This window comes from Phalangium opilio, unplaced genomic scaffold, assembly GCF_054372755.1.
Source record: "Phalangium opilio isolate 3A_F unplaced genomic scaffold, DU_Popi_V2 ptg000194l_1, whole genome shotgun sequence".
Classification (NCBI taxonomy): domain Eukaryota; kingdom Metazoa; phylum Arthropoda; class Arachnida; order Opiliones; family Phalangiidae; genus Phalangium; species Phalangium opilio.
The window spans coordinates 2,183,328-2,204,506 of NW_028324212.1; the positions used below are offsets into that span (position 1 = coordinate 2,183,328).

Below are 21,179 nucleotides of genomic sequence, written 5' to 3' on the forward strand. Positions count from 1 at the left end.
AAAAGCGCGCCAAAATGGCCACAGGTGGAAAAAACATTTTGAAGCAATGCTTCATATGCCAGAAATCGAACAAAAACGGTTTTAGTAACGCGAAAGAGCAGTCAATAGACAAGATTATATATTAGGCAAATTCTTATATGAAATATGGAAATTATAAATTCAAGACTCTAGTTGATAGAATTCGTCAAAGTGATGTTCCTAGTCTACACACCGCTGGTACTGTATACCATAGACAATGCTACCAGTCATTAACCTGTCGCTCAAAACTTGAGAGAGCTAAGAAGCAGCATGAAAAAGAAAAGAATAAAACTACCACTTATAACTTCCAAAATGGTGAGAACTCTTAAAAAACCATATATTTAACTCCGTAAATGCAGTTCCTCTAATTCTGATTTCCCTTAGGTAAAAGATCAAATGGAAGCAGCAGCTCCTCCGGTGGGAAAAGGCAAAGAGTCTTATTTGATAAAGAGCTATGCGTACTTTGCCAAAAACATGATAATGGAACTATTCACGAAGTTTCAACTCTGAACATGGGCGCGCAACTAAAGGACATAGCTTTAAAAACCAAGGATGATGAATTGAGAACTCGCCTTAGTGGCCTTGTACTGTCGGAAGATCCTCTTGCTGCAGTGGCGTTTGACATGAAATATCATCTTTCGTGTTTAACGTTTATAAAACGACAAACTTATAATGTATGCCATTTGGAAAATGATATGGAATTTAGACAAATAGTTGCGGACCATTCAATTGTTGACACAGTCTCTCAAGCACTACTATCGACCAGTAACGTGATTTTGAACATGAATGATATTCAAACAACTTACAAGAATATCCTCGAGGAAAATGGCATCAATGTGATTGAAGAGCGTAATTATAAACCATACTTGAAAAACCTCATACTACAGGGAATTACAGATGTTCACTTTAAAAAGTCCGATGCGGTCAATCAACCAGAAACCGTTTGGTCTTCAAGATCAGTGCAAGCAGCACTATCAGATTACCAAAAGCTACAGGGTTTGGCAAAAGACCTACTAACTTTAAAAGAAGCAGCGAAGATTTTGAGAAAAGAGGGAACTGGAATGCTCAAATGGAGGTTTGAAGGAGATTTTACTAATTATCAAGAAGCGAAGCTAATTACACAGTTCTGCAAAGAAGTAATCTACGGGGTTCATGAAATAGAGACTGAACGGAGAAGGGCTTTTGTCGACAACAGGGTAGCATCCTTGGTGAATCATTTACTACATCTATTTACGACGCCAAGGCAAGTTTACTACAAACCGCAAACGGATAACGAGCGTGTAATGTGTACGCGGCAGGAAACACCTTTATCTGTGGGTTTGGCACTGGACATTTACAAAAGCTCAAGATCAAAAGGGCTCGTTTCTAAGCTTCACCAACTTGGGTTGTCCATTAGTTATGAAAAACTGCTCGCCCTTGAAAATGATATTTGTTATGCAGTGAGGGAAGAAATGTCGAAATTTGGGGGAGTATGCATGCCGAATTGGCTAGTAAAGGACAATTTTGTTTGGTTCGCTATGGACAACATTGATTTCTTGATTTCTTCTCCGTCTGGTCAAGACTCTTTCCATGGAACAGCATTAGCGGTATTTCAAGCAAAAGCGACCGACAAACCTCCTATTACACCAAAAATAAAACTGACTCGAGACAAGGGTTATATCCCGCATTTTCAACCCACCGAAATCTCAAAGAAACCCGATGTGACAACTCCAGAAAAATTTCCTCTTAAGCCTCTTAAAGACGAGGCGCAACCGACAGTCATCTCGCTTGAAGACCTAGCATGGCTTTTAGGATGTACTATTAAAGATGAAGAAGGAAAAGCCGGAACATGGGCAGCATTTAACTCTTTAATAACTCAGCCAAGACAAGAATGTAACGTAGCACTCCTTGCGCCACTCCTCACAACTTCACCAACCGATTATTCCACGTTTATGCAAGGAATACTAATGGCACAAAAAGTCAACCAGGCTGTCGTAGGACCAGAAGCTGTCACGGTTTTAACTTTGGATATGCAGTTGTACGAAATGGCAATGAAACTCTGGGTATCGAGGATAGATTTGAGAGACCAGTTCTTATTTAGACCAGGGGAACTACATATCGTATTTTGGGCACAAGAGTAGTAAGTTACCACACTTTTAGGCATGCAAATTAGCCGAAAATGATCCAAATTTGCATAATTCAGAAATCCCACTTTTAACCATGCCTGAAATGATCAAAATTTGCATATGCGCTCAGAATTTGTATTATCACACCTGTCAATCAAAAATATTAATAAAAGCAATTAGTAAATTGATGAATACGTCATTAGCAAAGAATAACTCGACAAGTAAACATGGCAATGTTAGCACCCGCTTACGATTCCTTTTACATTACTTTACCAAGTAATGCCTCCATGCAATTATATCCTGAAAATACTAAAACAAGTTATAGGACGGAACTACCTACAACGTATAATTTATCGGATGGAAATTGGGAGGTTGGTTTGTCGGAAATAAATATGCCTTCAAAGTGGGACAACATAACTGATTGTTTTGATGAATTTGTCGTTAGATCGGTGGATCTTGATTATGAGTATGAAATTGGGGAAGGCGGTTGTGGTAATTTGGGAAATATAGTTAAGGGAGCGAAAGACGAACCTACTAGTATTTACCAAAAATTATTCGAAACGTTTAAACAATCAATAACAACAAACGCTAGGGATGATATAAATTTTGAAATAATGACGAAAGAGGGAATGACATTTATGAAAATTAAAATTAACGGAGACAAACAAACGGCTATCAAGTTTCCTAAAGAATATGGAAAAGTACTTGGAATAGCGGAATTAGATTGGGATCGATGGATTTTTCGGGAAACATATATAGCTAGTAATCCTTTAGACATTGCGCGGGATCAATTAGATACCAGAAATTTGGGTAAATTCCAAGTCAAGCAATTTGTTTCAAGGGATCGAAATAGACCCGTTGACGTTGATAAAGATGTTAATAAAGCATCAATCGAAACGAAATCTTATACGATACCTCACGGAACGTATGAAAGTATAGATACTGTGGTCGAAGCAATGAAAATGGTTTTACCCGAATCGAAACGAAAATATTTCGATTTTGTGTATAATAAAACAGGAACAGTAACAATCAAATGCGGGGTTGGTATTGTTAAGGAGAATACCCCATGGAATATAATAACCAAAAATGAGGCTAAATATATGGATTATTTTTCAATTACATTTCCAAAAGATAATCCCGGATTAGGTTACATGTTAGGATTTGATAAGAGTCAAGTAGACACTCCGTTGAGGAACAATACGGAAAGTAAACATCTCGGAGATATAAATAGAGGTGTACAAACCTTATTCATTTATACGAGTCTCATATACCCCCAGGTAATAGGTGACTCTTGGGGTGGGCTTTTACGTACAATTCCAAGACCTGAAAACAGTCGAGATAATAAACCTCACGTGTTAACATTCAATCCAATTAATTATTATCCAGTACGTACACCCAATTTTAATTTAGTTGAGATTGATATAAAGACAGATTCGGGAACGAAAATTCCATTCAAACTCGGAAAAACTGTTACGACTTTACATTTTAGAAGGATTCGTAATCACTAATAATGTCTGTACGGAATAGATATTATAATTATTATTTACAACAATCGGGCGAGGCGTTTGTTGGGCCAGTATTTCAAAGAGGAAATGGATTAGGATCGATATTTAAGAGTTTAGTTCGGTTCATAACCCCCATACTCAAACCAGCAGCAAAAGCTGTTGGACGAGAAGCGATAGGTGTCGGAAGTAGATGGTTTGGTGATATATCAACGGGAGCAGATCCTAAAAGCTCTTTCAAAAAGAATATTAAAATTGCGGGGTCTAATTTATTACATAAAGCGGGTGATAAAATAGGGGAAGCGCAATTTGGGAGTGGAAGGCGTAAAAGAAGAAAAAGAGCCAGTAAGCTAGGAAAGAGAAAAGTGAAAAGAATAAGGAAGAAGTCTGATTTTTTAGCTTAAAGAAGACTCGATAAAAATCAAAGGGGGGGTATAAAAGTAGAGAATATACGCGAGTAATAATTAGTTTACGCTTAAACATTGACAAATAAAGTTATACAAAAATGGAAGGAATGATGTCGGAATTAGATTTGTTCGCTAAACCCGTCTCTAATTTGAATATTGTGGCCAGTAACGATATACAACTACAAACTGTTAATGCTATAACGGATGGTGGTCCATTGGAATTTTTTATTCCAGGAACTCCTGATAGTTATATAGACACTTCAAAAATTAAACTGTACGTTAAGGCTCAAATATTAGGATTTGATACAACTGATAATAAATGGAAAGCTATCGCGGGAAGCGATAAACTCGGCCCGGCTAATTTAACCTTATGGAGTTTATTTGATCAAATAGAAGTTATGTTTAACGATACTCAGGTTCAAGTCGTGAATAATTTGGCCCCATATATCGCTTATTTCGAAACAATGTTAAATTATGGGAAAGAAGCTAAAGACACGCAATTGGCGTTAGAAATGTTTTACAAAGATTCAAAACTAACAAATACCGATTCACACCATGCCGATAATAACGGAATGAAATCTAGAAGAACTAGAACCGGAGCATCTAAAATATTTGAAATGATAGGGAGATTACACGTTGATGTATGTAAGATGAACAAGTTCTTATTGAACAACGTTGATATAAAGTTTAAATTTATTAGATCAGCGGATACTTTTCCAATAATTTTCCAACCTCCTCCTCCTGCTGCTCCGCCCCAAGGGAATGCTCCTCCTCCTGATCCAATTAATAATTATAAAATCGTTATTAAATCAGCTTCTTTATTTGTACGGAAAATAAAACCAAACACTGAAATTATGTTAGCGCATGCTATGGTTTTGGAAAAAACACCGTGTGTGTATCCCATTAATCAAACTGTGGCAAAGTATTTTAGTATCGAAACCGGGAACAGTGACACGATTAAAGAAAACTTATTTTTGGGTAGAATTCCTAATCGAATGATTATCGGATTCGTTAAAACATCAGCCTTCAATGAGAATTTATCTCAAAATCCATTTTATTTCGAACACCTAGATTTGAACTTTTTATCAGTTACGGTAGGGAATAAAAATTATCCAGATCAACCTTTCACACCGGATTTTACTCAGGATCATTACTGTAGGGAATACGCTACCTTATTTACGGCTCTAGATATGTATGGGAAAAATAAAGGAAACTACATTAGTCTTTTTGATTATCCTAGAGGTAATACTCTATACGCTGTTGACTTTACTCCGGAAGAGCAGGCTAGTGCCGAGCATTGTTCTTTAGAAAAACACGGTAGTTTAAGGTTAACTATACGTTTTAAAAGACCACTCGCGTTTGCGGTAACAGCTATAGTATACGCCGAGTTTGAAAACGAGTTATTAATAACGAGGGATCGTAACGTTTTGTACAAACTAGAGTGAGAGTATGGACGAGTACGTTTATTTACCAACTCGAAAAGATAATAATCTTCTCGTAACAGTTAGAAATAACAAAAGACACGTAACTATTGTCGGTAATTGTTGGGATTTTAAGGAAATTAAAAAGGTGTTGAAAGAAATATAAAATTAAACGTCTCCAACGAATTAGCGTCAAATGATCGCGTGAAAATCATGAAACAACAACAGTACAATCTCTCCGATAAACAAACTATCGAGATAGCCGAAGCTGGCGATGATCTAATTATTTCCATTTCCGATAATGCGAGAACGGAATATATGGTTACTATTAGTAACAAAGTATATCAAAACTTATGGTTGCTTGTGGATTATATAAACTTGTTTTTCCAAGACGTCTTACCTCGCTTCCACAGTACCCTACCGGAAAATTTTCAAGTTGAAGGTTACGTATCCGGAACCGGAACAAAGTATATCGACATTCGACAATACGTATGCGAAAATTCGAATATTCATCGTTACGATTTACTATGGATGGCTACTTGTAAAGGATTTTGTTTAAATAAAACCACGTGGAATCGATTGAAACAAATAAAACCGGAATTGGATCGGCAATTGGAAATAAAAGCCAATACCAAGGAATTATTCAGAACAATGATTTTGCGAGACATTACCGAAAGTTTACTGGAAAACACCAACTGCTGCGGTAATCTTAATTGCCAAGGCGAAATAGAGCACCACGTATCCTGCACCTCAAATTCGAATACGGACTTGAATATCCTACAAGCGATATCGATGTTAAATAAGACGAACCTGAAGAATGAATTTGAAAAACGATTTGGAGAGAAGAACGAAAATTTGGATCAATTATTTCTTATTATTACCGACAATGTAACGGAATTGAAAAGAGATGTTTTTTACAATTACGTTTGATAAATAAAAAGCTTATTCACAGATGGTTTTTTTCTTTATTTCCCAAATACCTTCAAAGATGGTTAGTAAACGAATAGCGCGTAAAATCGAAAATATATATTACGATCCGCAACATCCCGCGAGTTTAGGTTCGGTGAGAAAATTACAAAAAGCTCTACCAAATGTATCAAAGGAAGATATCGAACAATGGTTGATTTCCCAGCCCGCGTATACGAAACATAAACCCAGAAGAAAAATATATCCTAGAAACCAAACTTACGTCACTAGTATGAACGAGGTTTTCCAATGCGATTTAATCGATCTACCCCAATTGTCCAAATACAATAACAAATATCGTTATATTCTAACCGTTATTGACGTCTTGTCGAGATACGCGTGGGCTTTACCGTTAAAAACAAAGGGGGCGAAAGAAATTATAAAAGCTCTCGCTACAATCTTTAAGCAACGTACACCTTCGAGGTTAAATTCCGACGAAGGAAGCGAGTTTAAAAACAAAAAAGTGCAAGCCTATCTTAAAAGTAAGGATATCCATTGGTATGCTAGTTACGGTAATTTAAAATGCGCCATGATAGAAAGATGGAATAGAACATTGAAAACGCGAATGTTTCGATTAATGACGAGAAATAAGAATTATAATTACACGAAACATTTACAAAAAATTGTAAATGGATATAACGCTACTGTTCATTCAACAATCGGTATAGCTCCTAAAAACGTAAATATAAATAACGAACATTTAATATGGAAACGATTATATTACAAGAAGAAACGTACAAGCAACAAGCCAAAATTACGCAAGGGTGATTTGGTGAGAATTACGACCGACAAAGGCGCCTTTGGTAAAGGATATACTGGATATTGGACGATTGAAATTTTTGTCGTACATAAAGTACTACTACGTACTCCAACTGCTTACATAATAAAAGACGAAAACGACGAAATAATAAAAGGATCATTCTACGAGCCGGAATTACAAAAAGTTGTTAAATGAACACGGAAGAATTAAACCTTTTTTTAAGCACAGATCCTCGAACGAGACCCTACTTCATCGGAGTGTTCCCGAAAGATATTTTACCCCACCCACCAGAACGGAAACCCTATTGTTTCGTAGTCAATTCGGAACCATCCTCAAACGAAGGATTGCATTGGTTAGGAGTCTATATCGATACTAACGATAACGGTTATTTCTTTTGCTCGTACGGTAAAGACCCTAGTTATTACGGTTTTAATCTATCAAGCTACGCTTCCAATTGGTATTACAATAATTGTCAAATACAGCCGAACAGTTCATTTACATGCGGGGGACACGTTATTTTTGTTTTAACAAGTTTGTGTCACGGATTTTCTTTTAATGAAATAATACGAGAATTGTACGACGTGAAAGATAAACCTTACAACGACGTGATTATTATGTTAAATATGTGTATACATTTATTGAATCAAGAGAAAAAATGAATAAAATATTTTTTTATTTTAAAAAAATTGGTACATATTCATTTAGACCATTTTATCGGTGTTTTGACTTTTCGCAATTTCATACCCGTAAGGAGACGTCTCGGGCGATAAGGATGACCGTCACCATCATCACCATCATCACCCTCCTCCTCCGGTATACCTCTGGTATATCGTCGATGTCTTTTCGATTTCGGAGTCGACGTGAGTTTAGGCCGTGGGAATGACTTCTTAATCGTCGAGGGCACCCTCGAGGGTGACCTCGGCGTTGACCTTGAGAGAGCCAGGGGGGTCCCTTGAGGTGATTGTTGTTGCGAAGGCGGCTGTTGCAATACTGAAAACGGATTAGGTGTTAGAAATTGCGGTGGTTGAACGGGTTGTTGTTGTTGTTGAACTTGGAAAACTGGTGGAATATTTGCAACGTTGACGTTAGGAGGTTCTATCAGGCTCTTCATAGTCAAATACTTTTGTAAAGTTAATAAATAATGTCGAAGTTTATCCTCCGAAGAGGTGTTTTGTTTTAAAATCCGACTCATTTCACGATCCAACTCTGTCGCTTCTTTTTCAGCTCCTGATAAAACAGCGGATTCGGGTAGTAATACCATTCGTTTCATCTCGCTAATGAAGTGATGGTAGATATCAAGGTCGGTACCAAAGCAGCTATTAACCCGGGTAAAAATCCTCCCGCCTGTTTTATAAGAAGTTTCCGTTTGTTTTTAGCCAGACCTCTTTTATTAGCGATTTTTCTTATATATACTCGATGTTTTTTAATATAAATTCTATCCTTTTCGGGTAAAGGAATATTTCCCTTTAACAAATTATAAAACGTGTTGTGAACGGCTTTGATTTGACTTTGCTTGGCTTTTTTCAGTACCTTGGTTAATTTTCCTCCGCCACTTTGACTGGCGCGTACCAATCCACGAAAAAATGGTAAATGTCTATGTAGCGGATGACGTCCTCTCTTTCGAATTTTTCGTTTAAAATTTCTTTTTAATACTTTTTTTAACAAACTCGATTTACGCTTTCTCTTAACCATTCCAACTCCTCGAACGTTCCAACGCGAAATAAAAGACATACGGAAACGATAAATAGTTTTATATACAAAATTTTATTTGTCATCACATACAATAATCATATTTCCTTCATGCGGAAAAATATTTGTTCTTAAACGCAAATCATCGTGAATGTTTTGTTTTAAATCGATACACAAGTAAGAATAGGGAGTACCCTTGGTAACAAAATCATACGCTCTAGTTACGAGGTTTTTATTATTCGGAAATATTTGTCTGCTCAAGTAAGTTATTTGAGACCCGTCTCGCGGATTTTTAAAAACAATTATGTACGAAGAGTTAAGACTAATGGTTCGACTCTCTTTACCTTGACCAAAAAGATTTTGAGTTAAAAGAGCGACGGATAAATTTTTATGATGAGAGCCGACGCAAAATATATTAGCGATATGGGAACTATTATAACAAGAGAATGCCAGATCATCTATTATTAGAAAATTATTAATACTTTCGTCCCAAAAGGAAGAATCATCTGGGGGGAGTCCTTCCAAAAATTCAATGTTTTTAATTTCTTTTTTCGCAATGTCAAATTTTGGTTGATATTCTTTATAACAGTACACTATGCTATCCGGAGGTGGTTCGATCAAACAATGGGCGTGTTTCAAAAGGTTAAATATCCACGTCGTTTTACCAGCCATAGTACTACCGGCCAGTAAAATTTGCATGGGGGCTTGGAATTTTATTCTACAAGCATCAAACATTTCTCAAAAAGTTTATTAAAATCGTCAATCCGTTTTTGAAATTGGAGTTTGTTTATTTCTCTCCAATTAACGCGATCTTCGTACGGAATAATAAAAACCACGGGGATATCGTCGAAAGTCACTTTTTTTCTTTTAGAGTTGAAATTCCGTGTTGAAAGCATCTATCGACGATTCGAGAATTAAATCGACGAAACTAGACGTAAACGTTTTAATGGATTCGTCAAAATATTCCACGATTTCTTCCTTTAATCGTCTCTTTTCCCCTTCTTCATCAGCCAGACTCACGTTAGTAATATCGAGTCCGAGAATATAATTACAAAATGGAGCTTGTTTTTGATGCACTTCGTGAGGATTAGTCTCATTCGATCCTCCCCAATCGAATAAGTTATGACAGCTGAAACACATGGTTTTTAAACCGTCGTTCAAGTAAAAGAGACCCGACGCTGCTAGTTCCGCGGGGATAACTTCCAACTCCGACGAATTGGAAGTCCAATGACCGTTAAATGATTTTAAACGTAGACTTTCACGATGCATCTTGCTTTAACGAGTATCCAAACGGATATGTTAAAAAATTGTCCGCGATTATTCTCTTATTAAAAGTCACGCCGAAACTTTTTTTCAGATTTCCTAAAAGTAGTTTCGCGCGAGCTTTGTCACGCACAACGTTAAAGGGGATTTCCAAAGTGTAACTAGTTCCCGGAGTGTCTAAAGCCGATTTGATCGAATCAAAGTTAATTATCTGTTCGTTTTTCCTGTTTAACGAAATTCCTTTCATTTTCGTAACGCAATGCCCGGTATTTGTTTTGTAACTGTACGATTTCGGACCCGAAGTAACGAATTCCGATATATACCCATTTGGAACTTCGTCGGTCCAATCACCCATAAATTGTCCGACGGGTGGAAGAAATTCGTCACTTTCTTTGTGAATAAATATAATACTATCCGTATCGCAGTACAAAACCCTTTCTTTTAATTTATTCAGAGTTCGAAATAATTCGATCCGACCGTACGAACTAACGAAACTCCCCAACACTGCCGATCCTTTGTAATATGTCGGGCAAAAATCTTTTTTGAATTTGTAGGTCATTAAACAAACGTCATCGTCGTTAATTGGCCGCATATCCGTTAATTCCAATGTCGGATCCATTATAATTTTAATGAAATCTTGATAATCCTTGACGAAAACCGATTTTGGTTTATCGTTGTTTAAACAATGTCGACCCCATAACGAGTTTAAAGCTAATTTCGCCAACGCGCGTAGAGCTGAATTGTTTGTTACATCTTCGGGTCTAATCTCGATATCTTCTCGTTCTTTAATTAGTCTTAAATATTCCGTTTTTTCCTCGTCGGTGGTAACGTTGCGAGGCCAGCCAGAGTTTTGGATTTTTAGTTTCAAAAATGTATTAATGTAACTGCCGAAAAAACCAGGATCTTTATCCTTGATATAGGTGTACCTTTCGGGGTAATGGTGAACCTCGAAGATTTCCAATATAACGTAACCGGTTTCGACCGCCATGTATATTTCTGGGGTGGGCCAAATCCCTTCGAAAGCTCGCTCGGAGTCGTTATGCGCGCAGGCTGTTTGTATATCGTTTTCCACGCAAGTACGACACAAAGCGAAAAATAGTTTTTTTCTGGTTCGAATTGGTAATGCCGGTATGTAAGCGTCTTTCGGAGCTAATATTTTACAAGACATTACCCCAAAGTAATGATTCAAATCGAATGAAAAATCTCTCGTAATAATCTCCGGGTGATTTTTAGGATAGTCTCTGTTTTTACATACAAAGGGGTACAAACTACAAACATCGTAATATAGAATTTTTTCGTTTGGTTTGGTTTTATGATACAGCCTGAAGCATTCAGTACGACCACCGTATAATGCCGATCTTGGTCCTATCGGATCTCGAAAGTGTAACGAATCGCAAAACTTTCTTACCTCGATTCTGTTTTTCAACATTTCGTCAAACTCGCAACTCCATATTCTAACATATTCAGCGTTCGGTGCGTTACACATGATATCATCATCTCGATCCAGAGTTCTCTCGTATAAATTTTTAAACGTATCTTGCAATAACGGATTCCATTCGCCTCCTTTCGTATGTTTCGGACATCCGTGAATAAAATCAAATTGAAATATTATTTCGGGTTGAGAAGAATAACCATCTACCGGGTATCGTCCAATCTTCTTTTCCCCTTCCAACGAGAGAACCGATTGAATTCTTATTCCGCGTTCTTTTTCTTCCCACGCCAACCATTTTAAAGCAGATTTGCTTTGATTGTAGTTATTCCTGTAGCCGTTACACGGTACTACTCCGAGCGTAAATTCTTCCAAGTATTTATGAAGGAAAATATTCGTGCAGGCCCCCGCTATGGTTAAAGCGTTCATATTTAAAACATCGAAACCAGTTTCCTTCTCGAACAATTGTCTAAATTTATCCATACCCTGTTGTAAAACCTTAACATCCATGATAGTATAATATTCCAGTTCTTCGCGTAAATTATAGACCGATTGTCTCGATTTCGTAGCGTACCATTCGAGAAAATCTTTATAATCTTTTTCTTTCATATGTTCCGGTTGAAAATACTCTTTCGGCGGTAGTGGACCGACATAATCCAAAGTTTCTTCGGTGTGGAATATGTAAGGGAAAAATTCTTTTCTATTTTCGCCCAAAGAAAACGTCGCGGGGAACGATCTTAATGGTTGCGAGACGAAATTGAAAGAGTCGATAAATTTCATTTTTTGATTTTTCAAAAAAATGGCCAACATTTTGCTTCCGTCAAAAACAATATCCGGTATGATGTTCAATTTTAATAACCCACGAAGAATAAAGAACGAATCGAACCCTTTACTGTTATGGGCTAACAACGTAATATTTTCAAAAACCGGTTTAGTTGCTTTAAGCCGTTTTGTCGCATGTTGGAAAACCATTTCTTTCGTCCGGAATAAATAATTTAGAAATTTATCGACGCAGTCGAACCCCCGAAATATCTCGTACTCGTAATTGTTCCCTTCATTTTCTTGCATAGCGCTTACGAGTAAGACAGGGACGTGTTCGTTATTTTTAACGATTGATTCGGTATCGAAATAACAATATCTGGTTTTTTCGTACGTTCTCGAAAGAGGCATAACGTAACAACGGTTCCTCTCGTGTACGCGTAAACAGTTTTTACATGGTTTCGAGCAAGAGTGTTTTTCTTTCAGTTCTAGTCCGCATTTTAAACACCTTTTAAAGTTATCGCACGTTCCGTTAGATATATGAAAATTCAAACATTCTTCTCCTTTAAAATAACGATGGCATTTTCGACATTTAACAGGTTTAATTAGTTTATCTTCGTGGAATACATTTAAAGTTCTACATCTACTACTTTTAACTCGAGTTTCGCAAAAGTGATTATTCTTTTGATTAGTTCCGTGAAATACTTTTAAACATTTAGAACAATAAGATATACCGCCAAACATTGTATGCAATTCCTTAACTACATGCACGTGATCATTAACTAACAATAGAAAAATTTGTTTTTCCTTGAAAGGTCCGACAAAATATTTTTCTAAATTATCAGCTCTGAATATAATAATTTGATATTCGTTTAAGTAAGTTTGAAAATTTTGAATATCTAATAAATTAACGGTATCCGGAGAAATATTAGCGTTTTTATATAATTGCTCCGCTTTTTCTTTTTGGAGGGGGTGATTACATTTTTTTATCTTTCTAAAATAATTAATTGACTCGTTCGTTGTTTGATACTTTTCATTCGTATTCTTTTCGAATCTCTTATCAGCCAAATAAATTCCTATCACCAAAGCTCTTCCAAAACATAAGTTATCGGTATTGTCAATGTAAATATAATTTGGACTCGTTTTTATAAACGTATCCAAAATTACTATATTTCTATTTTTTAATGATTTTGATCGACGTCCAACGGGTACGTCGCAATGTAAAAAAATAACGTCAAAAACTAAAGAGCTTTGTAAATGGAAATTTCGATTTGATTGCGCAACTTGACTTATAGCTCCTATTACTCTTTCAGCCGTTAATTCATTAATATTCATAAACCTTAAATTTATCGGACTATCCAACTCATCCGAACGAATACAAAATCTAACTCTATTATATCCTTGCTGGTTGCGTAATAATTCAAAGAGTATGGAATTAATTATACTAACAAACGTTTCGTTTACTTCGGTTAATTTAATACGTTCTAAATTTTTAAATTTAATTTTACATTCTACTTGATTACATTTGTATTTTCGAGATTTTTTATCTAATATTTTTTCGCAAGTATAAAATTGTTTAGGATTAGCTTTAACACTTAAATTTAGCGGTTCTTCATTTTCGGAATCGCTCGAACTACTCATCTTTAAATGAGTAAGTTTATCAAATTGTTTAGAGTTTTATATATTTTTTTTTCGTTTTTCTTCTTTTTCTTTTAAATCGTTTTCGAGTCTGGCTTGTAGCATGTCCGCGTAAGGTGATAGTTTACAAACTCTGCTGCGATCATTTTCCGGTCCCGAGAACTTCCTATGCATTTCCTCTAAATAATTACGACCAATGATAGGGACGTTTCCACACCTCTTTCCGTCCCCACGAAGAAATAGACATAACGGTTGTTCGCGCCAATGAACAGCCAATGGATGATTGTCGGCTCTCCATCCAGTCAAGGCGGTAAGGCAACAAAAACAACGAACGGTTTTAGGACTAATGCAATAAAAACCGCTAGCTGCCATGTCATCCACGCTAATACCTTCGACAGACCATATCTTGAACGTTGATAATCTGTTAACTTCGAGTCTCATATCCATCCCATCAAACGTAGACATAGTGTCTTCTTTTTTTATATTAAATAGTAGTAGTAATTGATATATTGGGTATATAGTATATATAGATACGTTAATAGATATACGAGTAATAGATATTGGGATTCCATATTGATTAATTATTCGTTTTTGTTAAAAAACGAATAATTTTTCGTGATCTTGTCGGGACTATCGATGATATGCTTGGCGATCTTGTTCACGATAGATCGAATTTGTTTACATTCGACGCTATCTTTAGACGCGACAAATCTTAATCTTCTTCCATCGCATTGCCAAATATCTTTATTATCTCTATCTTTTATATCCTCGTACTTGTATATTTGAATATCGAAATAAAAATCGTCACGCGACGCTGGTAATGAAGTCACGTAACTAGCTAAACCTCGTTTAATATCGTATCGAGGGACAATGCCGGTTTTTTCGATAGTATTTTCCTCTTTAACGTTTTTAATTTGCTCAAAAATATCCATTTCCTCCTCATCATCTGATATATTAAGTTTTCGCTTACCGAGTGAAGATGAAGATGCCATAACGAACGTCGAGTGAAGAACGAATGAAATATCCGAAAATCCCGAGAGTTTATATACACCGTCCCCTGCCGCCCCCGGGGGAGGGGGGTGACACACGGCGTCCCCGCGCGCGGGGATCGCTTAATTATACGGTTAAAAATATTTTTTTCCCAGTAATAATTACGATAGGAATTCTCGTAGATAATTATAGCCTCTATAAAATTTTTAAAAGTTAGAATTCTCATGGATAATTATACGATACCTCTTGGTTATAAAAATATATTTTGAATTCTCGTCGTTAATGATACTTAATGATACCTCTTGGTTATAAAATATATTTTGAATTCTCGTCGTTAATGATACTTAATGATACCTCTTGATTATAAAATATATTTTGAATTCTCGTCGTTAATTATACTTAATGATACCCTAGGTATATACAATGTAACAAAAATAATTGCTGGCTGCGGGTATACTTTTTAATGATGGGTAGATATACGATTTCAAACACCTGGATACCCCTAGGTTATCAAATATATTTTTTAAAAGTAATTTACCGAGAATTCTAGTCGTTAATTATACTTAATGATACTTTTAGGTTGTAAAATATATTTTTTGTATTACAATGTATCAAAAATAATTGCTTTTTTTATCTGGCTGCGGGTATACTTTTTAATGATATTAGATATACGATTGGAACACCTGAATTCCCCTAGGTTATCAAATATATTTTTTAAATTACATTGTATCAAAAAAATAATTGCTTTTTTATACGATGCACCTGGGTGTAATTACCGAGAAGTATTTTTTGCTTCGATTTGGGTGGAGTTTATGTAGAAGGCTAAAAGACGCTTTCCAATACACGTCCTACACAGATGGAAAGCTTTAATTGGTATTTAATGGTTTTATAAAAAACGAAAAAGTGTGGGAATTTAAACAGGGATTTTTCGGGGGAAAGGTGCTCCGATCTTAAAATGGATGATATTTTTGGAAAAAGGTCGAAGGGTTAAAATTATACTTTCAAAAATCACGTGTGAATTCTCCCAAGGTTTTTATTTTCTCGTAATTATCAGGTATAAGAATTTCTATCGCTTAAGGGTAATATTATGGAATTTTTAAGTGGAGATATTTTACTATAAAAAGACCCCGAGTTTTTGTTAGGAAAGTCAATCGAAAGTAAATGTTTGAAACTGCACTGCTCGTTCCTGAATAAAAATACCCGTGATGTGTTGTGAGTAATACTATTTTTATAAAAATATGGCTATGTTTCGCGATTTGAACTTACACTTAACAAAAAGCGGTGTAACGGTAACTGTTTGTCCGCGGGGAAGAGACGTAGAACCAACAGTTATTGTTGAAAGTGGAAACTTTATTTTAATACCGTATAAAATATGGTACATCTTGAACAAACGTAAATCTGAATTCGCGGCCTGTATGCAGAAATCGTCAATTAAATTTTGTCGTTGTCAAAACATCTATATATCTATTACGAATTTGGGTCTTGTTTTTACATATGACGAAAGCGTTCCAGTGACATTTAAACCCGAAGTATTTACGCTTATTATGCAAGACCCCATGAACGGGTTTATTTCAACCCATATTAACTTTATTATTAATCAAAGAATTTTCATAAAAAATATGCTACTCACCTTTCGAATTCTTTTGGGTGATTTTGAAAAAAAACTATTGGATGTTAAACGCGAGTATAAAACTACCTTACACGCATTTTGCAGCACGTTAAATTTAACCGATCTGTTAAAATCTTTCGAAAATAATTTACGTAATCCTCAAAATATTCAATGTGTTTTAAGCATTCAACAAATGATTTCGTACTGTTTAATTGAATTTTAAAAAATCTTTTAAAAACATGTAAAATTAAAATACAACAATAATAAATGGTATATATTTGGAAAAAGTTAATATTTTTTTTTAGAAAAAGAGTTAAACATTTAAAGGATAATCAAACATTTCCATAAATGCCGTATTAAAATCATCGGGATGGCCGCGACAGGGGTAATGAATATTAAACATAAAAACGGGGATGCAAATACCCACTATCTTATTATATCGGGGACAGGATAGAGTTCTACAATAGAAAGCCTTTGTAATATTTCTATCGATTTCAGAAACCTCTCTTCCTTTACAAACGCAACACGGTACGAATGCGTATGAATGAGTTTCGAAGATTCTAAAATACATAGCTACTTTTACTTAACTATACTTTTTAATGGTAAAAATATCACTTACCCTGCAGATGCCCTTTCTCTCGCTAAAGCTGCTGTAATTTCTAACGGTACTTGGGTTCTATAAAAAACACTCTTAAGAAACTAGAAGCTTAAAAACAACTAGTAAACTTTTAGCTTACAGAGAGTCCATCTCCTGTAACTGCGGCTGAGGATTATCTTCTGGGAGACCCATGTTTTTTAAAAGACTTTCTCGGATGAAGCGTTAAAAGAAAATGATAAAGTTTTCCCCGATATATCTACTATTTCAAAAGAATTATTATTGGGCGTTGTCTCAAGGTTAACTACTTTTTAAGCAATGTTTGGCACTACGGTTGTTTAAGAGAGAGGGATTCTTATAGAGTGTTTAAGCTTAATATAAAAAGATAAGAGACAAGTTTCGTTATAATATATATATTTTTATTGAGAATTAATTTGAGATAATAATTTAGGTAAGCGTCTACGATCAATAAGAAAACAGAAATGAGAATTATTTAAAATATGAACAGGATAATATTTTTGATGATAGGAGAAGCAGATGAGATGTTGATATAAAGGACACTCTCGAATAGGACAGAAGTAGAGCTTGTAGACAGTTGTACGTCGTTCCGGAACGCAGACAGTTTCCCTGATAGTGTAGTGGTTTGGAGAACGGCAGTAACAATTAGGGCAGCGAGTAGGAATATCGTAGGTAGAACTATAAAATAGATTAAAATTTGTTTTTTATATACAATAAGACTCATTTCCAACTTACTTTAAGTCAATTTGTAGATCTTTTTCGTATTCGGGAAGCCGGTATGCTTTATATTTAGAAAGGAAAAACGTATCTAGGAAAATGTTAATTGGATAGAAATTAGACTGATCCCAGGTAAGGCAGATGATAGTTTGGAAAAGAGGGCAGTTAGAATTAGCGCAAAAGTATAAAATATAGCGGGATTCAGTAGTACGAAAAATGACATGAGAATTAAATTCGGTGGAAAAACAACAAGAACACAATGTTGGATAGGGATATTTAAGACTGTAAAAATCATGTATTAGTTTATTAATTTTTAGATAATAATTTATTTTGCTTTACTTTAAATCAATTTGCATGCATGGGTATTCTTGAATCATTGCGTTGTAAAGTTCTTCGCTTTCGCTGTTTTAAAAATTTCTTGTTAGGTATCTTACAATTCCTCAAACTTATTTAAAACCTTACGTTTCTTCATCCGAGGATGATTCGGTAGAGACCACATCCGGGTCGTCCGCTTCGGCGAACATATCAAAATTCGCGATTAATTCGTTTATTTGCTCCTCCATGCCATCTGGGATATCATGCTCCTCGTGGATGATGATTGGTTCTACTTCCAATTCATCATCGATATCCCAGAGTTGGGGTAGAGCGCTATATATAAAATAGATCTGGTATTAAAAAATAATTTTAACTTGCTAGCTAAAATAACTTACAATTCCTCAACCGGTTGAGCAGCGTTTGAGTCAAAAGATTTTGCTGGACACATTTTTCTAGTAGTACTCTAGACTTTGAAGATATTTTCAAACTTAAAGTTTTTTGCGTTATGATGTGAAACTTTGAAATCCGTTCAGTTTATATATGAAATTTTCAAGGTTGTTAGCTTAAGAAGTCTAGTTAGGAATTTGTAATGAGCGTCGAGGTCATCCCTAGTTTTCTTTGAAAAAATATTTAACTGTTGGTTTTTTATGTATTAACGATTTTAAAGAAGGGTCCATATTAATGAGCGTCCCTATCGAAAAATATTTATCAGTCGTTTTAAGAAGGGTGCATATTATAAATGTATAATTTTAAAAGAGGCCCTCACAACGTGCGTGTTTCTTATAAGATATTATTACTTTTCACAGACTTGAATGAAAAACAATTTTCGGAATTAAATACCACAGGCCAAACTGAGTTACAGAGTGGTCAGGATCTAAACTGTCTTTTTTGTGAAAAAGACGATATTGCTAGTTTCTCATCTATTGGTGGTGAAATTCAACTGCGTTAACAATAATTGTGAAAAATTTAAAAAAGCCATTTATAAACAATACGGTAAAGTTTTAATCACCAATATTGAAAACGCTTACGCGATTCTGGACAATAGTTTTTTTTGTATCAATTGTAACCAGTTTTGTTACAAAGCTCAACGTCAAGAAAAAGAGTGTTCATACTGGGACAGTGAAGAGGAACCAAACTATTATTTGTGTAGCTTCCCCAAAAAATGAGAGAAATTTATTCGTACAATTTTAATGAAAAAAATATTATTGAACATGATTGTAAAAATAACGTACCTCGGTTAGGGACGTTATGTCTAATCGAAATTGAAGACAATCGTCAGAAATTTGCGCGAAAGTATAAAATAACTCACACAGTGATTAGAAAACTCGTTTGCGAAGAAATTTTGAAAAACAAGCGGGAGAGTTATGTTGTAGAACTATCTTTGGTCACTTTCTGTACAGTTGACTCATTATGTCAAATCGATACGGTTGATTGTGGTATTTACATCCCTACAACGGAGTGTAAACTAGGTCGGATTCATAAGTACTATAACAAACAAAACTGGCGTTGTCAACATCGAAAAGAGGCGGCCTACGTTCTGGGATACGTTTGTCACGACAGTGAGGCTGTTCAAGCAGTAATTAACACGGCGATTGTTAAAATCATTTACGAATGCAACTCTACGCTGACGTATAAAAACCCATTTCGCAAGAATTACGCAACATCTAACAGCTTCAGCTCAAATTTCTTGAAGCTGTTATATATTAGTGTTGTAATCGATTCTTTACGGTTCGGCAATTACTCTAAATCATCCTTATCAAATACACTGTCTAGATTTAGGGATACATTTTTTAAGGTTCGATACTCTTTTTGTAAAACCGGTCACTTTCGTGACAATGTATCCATTGATAACGTGTCTGAAGTGATTTTTTCAAAGAATGCCACTAACAAATCTTACGAAGATTTTCAAAATGCCAATCCATCTTTCCTAGAACTTGAAGGTGAAGATTGGGATTGGTAAGGATTTGCAAGATAGTGAACCATCATTTACCTTTTAGTGAAATAAAAATTCAAAAAATGGATTCCGGGGTTGGAGAATGCATGCATCACATGGTTTTTGGTTCAAGTAACAATATAAATTATCGATTTTCGAGTTACGCGTGTGGCGAAGCTTTTTGTATTAAATCACAAGCTGCGAACGCGATACCTCGGTTAGGTACGTTATGCCTGATCGAAATTGAGGACAATCGTAAAAAGTTTGAAGGAAACAATCGAATATCGAAGTATGCTATTGCTCAACTTGTACACAGTGAAATGTTAAAAAACTTGTGGACCAACAACATTGTTAAAGTATCTCGTAACCGATATGATTTTTGGAGAGATGTAGTCTCGATCGATACCAGGGATTGCGGACGTTACATCTTGACTACGGAGTGTAAACTAGGACGTTTACATAAATACTACCCTCATGAACTTGATCAATGTCAACATTCGAGTCAAGCAGCGTACGTTTTAGGGTATGTGTGTCACGATCAAGCGAGTGTTGAATCGGTATTAAACACAGCAATTATAAAACTTTTGTATGAATTTAACACTCGTTTGATCATAAAGGATAAAAATGGCAATGATGATTACTTCTATTATATTAATGGTGATCCCCGTATTAGTTATACTGTTAATGTGATAAAGTTATTATATATTAACGTAGTTATTGAAGAATTGCATAACTTTAATCATTCGTTAATGGATTTAACTTTCACTTTCGAAAAAATGAAAATAAAATTTAATCTCTTTACAGAATCTAAAAATATTCCAAGAATTTTGAGAGATAAAATCGGTTTAATATATGACCCCACTTTTAAAGTATTTTCAAAAGACGCTATTGATTATGCACGCCTAGAGTTGCAAAAAATAGAACAAAAACTGTTATATTCATTTCCAAGTTTTTGGAATTATTTTCGCAGAATTTAACCCCAGAAAGAAGTTATTTTTAAAGAACGCTGTCAATTATAATTCACGAGATAGTGAACCATCACCTT

The 21,179-nt window shown here is 35.3% G+C and overlaps 2 protein-coding genes across 2 annotated transcripts; both read right to left on the minus strand.

Annotated features, from left to right (window-relative positions):
- Positions 1-16,836: 16,836 nt before the first annotated feature.
- Positions 16,837-17,395, minus strand: LOC149622674 (uncharacterized). Its single transcript, XM_089853592.1, has 3 exons — positions 17,294-17,395; positions 17,176-17,232; positions 16,837-17,116 (listed from the first exon to the last, which is right to left on the minus strand). The coding sequence occupies exons 1-3, from the start codon at positions 17,344-17,346 to the stop codon at positions 16,870-16,872; spliced, it is 357 nt and encodes a 118-aa protein (XP_089709718.1). The 5' UTR covers positions 17,347-17,395; the 3' UTR covers positions 16,837-16,869.
- Positions 17,396-17,440: 45 nt separating this feature from the next.
- LOC149622675 (uncharacterized) lies at positions 17,441-19,328 on the minus strand. Its single transcript, XM_089853538.1, has 7 exons — positions 19,211-19,328; positions 18,968-19,121; positions 18,597-18,892; positions 18,349-18,534; positions 18,226-18,288; positions 17,905-18,168; positions 17,441-17,847 (listed from the first exon to the last, which is right to left on the minus strand). The coding sequence occupies exons 3-7, from the start codon at positions 18,647-18,649 to the stop codon at positions 17,571-17,573; spliced, it is 843 nt and encodes a 280-aa protein (XP_089709664.1). The 5' UTR covers positions 18,650-18,892; positions 18,968-19,121; positions 19,211-19,328; the 3' UTR covers positions 17,441-17,570.
- Positions 19,329-21,179: the final 1,851 nt, after the last annotated feature.

Excerpts from the sequence above, each read along its gene's own strand:
- LOC149622675 (XM_089853538.1), bottom strand. The coding sequence starts at position 18,649 with ATGTGTCCAGCAAAATCTTTTGACTCAAACGCTGCTCAACCGGTTGAG. Across the intron at positions 18,535-18,596 it reads GCTCAACCGGTTGAGGAATT|CGCTCTACCCCAACTCTGGG; the intron begins GTAAGTTATTTT and ends TTTTATATATAG. Across the intron at positions 18,289-18,348 it reads TCATCCTCGGATGAAGAAAC|CGAAAGCGAAGAACTTTACA; the intron begins GTAAGGTTTTAA and ends TTTTTAAAACAG.
- LOC149622674 (XM_089853592.1), bottom strand. The coding sequence starts at position 17,346 with ATGGGTCTCCCAGAAGATAATCCTCAGCCGCAGTTACAGGAGATGGAC. Across the intron at positions 17,233-17,293 it reads TTACAGGAGATGGACTCTCT|AACCCAAGTACCGTTAGAAA; the intron begins GTAAGCTAAAAG and ends TGTTTTTTATAG. Across the intron at positions 17,117-17,175 it reads AGAGAAAGGGCATCTGCAGG|AATCTTCGAAACTCATTCAT; the intron begins GTAAGTGATATT and ends TATGTATTTTAG.